The sequence below is a fragment of the Osmerus eperlanus genome, chromosome 11 (genome assembly GCF_963692335.1).
Source record: "Osmerus eperlanus chromosome 11, fOsmEpe2.1, whole genome shotgun sequence".
NCBI lineage: Eukaryota > Metazoa > Chordata > Actinopteri > Osmeriformes > Osmeridae > Osmerus > Osmerus eperlanus.
This window is the reverse complement of record NC_085028.1, coordinates 6,199,331-6,202,571: the sequence shown is the minus strand read 5'-3', so window position 1 is coordinate 6,202,571 and position 3,241 is coordinate 6,199,331. Positions and strand designations below refer to the sequence as shown.

Genomic DNA, 3,241 nt, shown 5'->3' with positions numbered 1-3,241 from the left:
AGCAGCGAAGCAGTTAATCATTCCATACTAACCGAAAACCGGTTATCCTGCGCTTGAACAGTCAACATAAACATATTTTTCAAGTGATGTAGGTTTGAGAAAGTAGACTATTTAGGCACCCTTCACGCGATGTAAACGAAGCATTTATGTTACTGAGATTATTTTGAAACTGAACATTCACAGTTGTCTAAAAATACACAAACAGTTTACGACAGCGCCGGTTGGCTGATTTGTGTATGAAACTAGCCTATAGGTCTATGGGAGTGGTATCCGGGAACATGCGCGTGAAAACCCCGCCCGCTTTCTTGCCTCGAAGCTAGACAATAAAAGCTGGTCTGTCAAGCCGTAGCAGTGCAGCGCAATCTTCCGTGTCTTCTCGCTGGAAAACAAGTGTGGAGAAAGCCAACTTCAGAAACAACGCAAGTTCACCACAGCATGTGCAATATGCTCGACGATATAATCACAATGGTAAGTGTGATTTGTCAGTAGGCTATATGGTTGGTCCATGTTGTAAAGATGGCATCTAGTTCAAAATATTTTATTTTGGAGAATAATAATATAAAGTTATATTGTAACTATATGTAATTTAATGTGGGTGTTAATGCAGGCACCCAACACAGCTCAAACTACCAACACAACGTTAACTAATTATTGCGTATTTCTCCATATAGAAACTGCTCAATCTGGGTTTGGACGATGACGAATCGATGGCGCCTTCCCTCAACCGGTCAACTTCTTTCTTTTCTCCGTCTCAAAAGAACCAAAGTCTCAGCACGGAGCAGCTAGGCGATGATATCTTAAGTTGGCCTCTGGACATCTGGAGCAAAACGGCTCCTAGCAAACCGCAAGTCCAGTTCAGACCCGACCGCTCCATGAGCCTCACCGAGTCCAATATCCTGTCCTTTGGCAAAATGAAGAACCAGGATGCAGTGCCTCCCCCTCCCGGATTCCCTCCTCTTAACCCCCAAACCCCTCTCCCTTCCAACCGCTACAAGACTGAGCTGTGCCGGAGTTTCCAGGAGAACCGTAGCTGTAAATATGGGAGCAAGTGTCAGTTTGCCCATGGAGAGGATGAACTGCGCGGGCTGTACCGTCATCCCAAATACAAGACGGAAGCGTGCCGCACTTTCTACAACTTTGGTTACTGTCCTTATGGAGCCCGCTGTCATTTCATTCATGAGGAGAAACTCACCCCTCTGACGTCGAAGTTTCAAACCCAGTCACCTGTTGGTCACAATCCCCGTCAGCTCCGACAGAGCGTCAGTTTTGCTGGATTTCTGGCATCTCGTAGCTCTCCTCCCCCCGCGCTCCACGACCCCTTAGCCTTCACCCGTGCGCCCTCGGTGTCTCCACCACCTGCGGACATTCTCTCCCCCGTGTTCGCTGACACCCACAACATGCGCGAGGCATTCCAGTTTGGTCACAGCCGAGCTAGTGTAGGTGACATCCACAACATTCCGATGAAAGTTGAGCCTCAAAAACCCTCACGCTGTGTCTGTGGCCACGGAAATAACTTCCCAACTCAGAACCACAAATCCTTTCCCACGGAGGACAGCAGTAACCTGTACATTACCGCACCGGGTCTGCAACGGTTCTCCTCTGAAGACTCGCTCTCGGACCGTGACAGTTACACCAGCACCGGTAGCACCAGCGGCTCCGAGTCCCCCACCTTTGACGGGTCAGGCAACAAGAGGCTCACCGTCTTCGCGCGCCTGTCTCTCTCCGACTAGGGTTGTCACCACACCAGACTATGCGTCACAAGCCTTACAGCTTATTCAGATCACAACAATAACAACAACCGCAACCTGTCACCAAGATGCGCGTCAACACTTTATATTGTTTATTTATGTGCCTAAAGAATCTGCTCAGAGAAATTATTTTGGTACCCAAATGTTATCAGAAACTGTATTTTTATACTAGTGTGCATTTCTGTATTTGTATCTTTTGTCTTCCATGCGTCTTTAAACTAAGCCTTGATGGCCGTGTTAAAGATGGAAGTTTAAGTGCCTGTAACCTGAACCAATCACGAGGACAACGAAGACGAGTCTGAGTTTTCTAGTTATTTACCCTCAAATGTCCACGTATAGGGCCATATCCGTACGGTAAACTGCAAACATGTCTGTCAGTTTTAGGTCTGTTTGTAGCGATGGTATCCTCTAGGCCTGGGTACCACAAACTTATGAAATTATGTTCTAACCATCAATGTGACTTGAAACATGACGACCGTTAACTCACTCAAATGAGACGCACTTTACTGTTGGTATTGGGAGGTCAGTCTCTCCATGTAGCATTTAACCAAAGCTTTATACATAACTTTTATATTTTGCAATGCTCTTTTAAGAACTGTTTCTGCCACATACTCGATATTGTGCCTTGGCTTTGACAGAGATCAGGAGGCAATTGAACACCTGTGTATGTGTGTGTGTGCGTGTGTGTGCGTGCGTGTGTCTGTAACCTTGCCAACTCAGACTAGGTGTGTTGCATAACGTTTTGACAACCCTGGTTGGAGTTCAGCCATGTTGTGGCCTGCCCACCACCAGGTACAGTGACATCACAGTATGTCCATTATATGCTGGCTTACCTGCAATGTTTTGTAATTGTAAAACATAACTAATCTATTTATTATTATATTTATTGTGGTAAACAAAAAAACAATGTATTTTGTACTTTATTTATCAATGATGTTTCAGGGTCTGTAAAAACTGTGTGGAAAAAAAAGAATGAATCTATTTTTAATCACCTGAAAAGGAGAAATAAATGAAATAAACAGAGAAAACAAAATAAAGACCTCTTTTGATCTTTTCTCCAAATCTCATTCTAAAGTGCAAAATAAACAGCCTTTTGTCATCACATCATCAATGATAGGATCATAAACACATCAGTATTATATCATTGCTGTGTGGTCATTTGGAGAGAGACATGGAGAGTGTTGCAACCAAAAATCGTTGTGTCCCAGTAACCCCAGATAAGCCTTCCCTCAGTGCTCTGTTATGACAACACAGCCACACGAGCCAATGTATTTGGCCTAAATATTAGCCAGTGTAGGCACAACACACAATGCCTCATCATAAGCCTTAACAACCAGAGAGTTAAGCCATCTTTCGTAACCTTACATCTGATTTGGTAAGCTTGAGTCATGATGTTCAACCTGCCGGGATTATTGTAGAGGGTTGGCCTAGTTTCAGGGGACTGAACATATAATCAATCATCTCTGTGCAGTGTGGTCCGATCTGTCAATACT

The 3,241-nt window shown here is 44.6% G+C and overlaps 1 protein-coding gene across 1 annotated transcript; it reads left to right on the top strand.

Annotated features, from left to right (window-relative positions):
- The first annotated feature begins 317 nt into the window (after window positions 1-317).
- Window positions 318-2,785, top strand: zgc:162730 (uncharacterized protein LOC564559 homolog). The gene is made up of 2 exons (XM_062472710.1): window positions 318-468; window positions 672-2,785. Exons 1-2 carry the CDS (start codon window positions 436-438, stop codon window positions 1,728-1,730), a joined length of 1,092 nt encoding a protein of 363 aa, XP_062328694.1. The 5' UTR covers window positions 318-435; the 3' UTR covers window positions 1,731-2,785.
- The last annotated feature ends 456 nt before the right edge of the window (window positions 2,786-3,241 follow it).

Excerpts from the sequence above, each read along its gene's own strand:
- zgc:162730 (XM_062472710.1), top strand. The coding sequence starts at position 436 with ATGTGCAATATGCTCGACGATATAATCACAATG. Across the intron at positions 469-671 it reads TCGACGATATAATCACAATG|AAACTGCTCAATCTGGGTTT; the intron begins GTAAGTGTGATT and ends TTCTCCATATAG.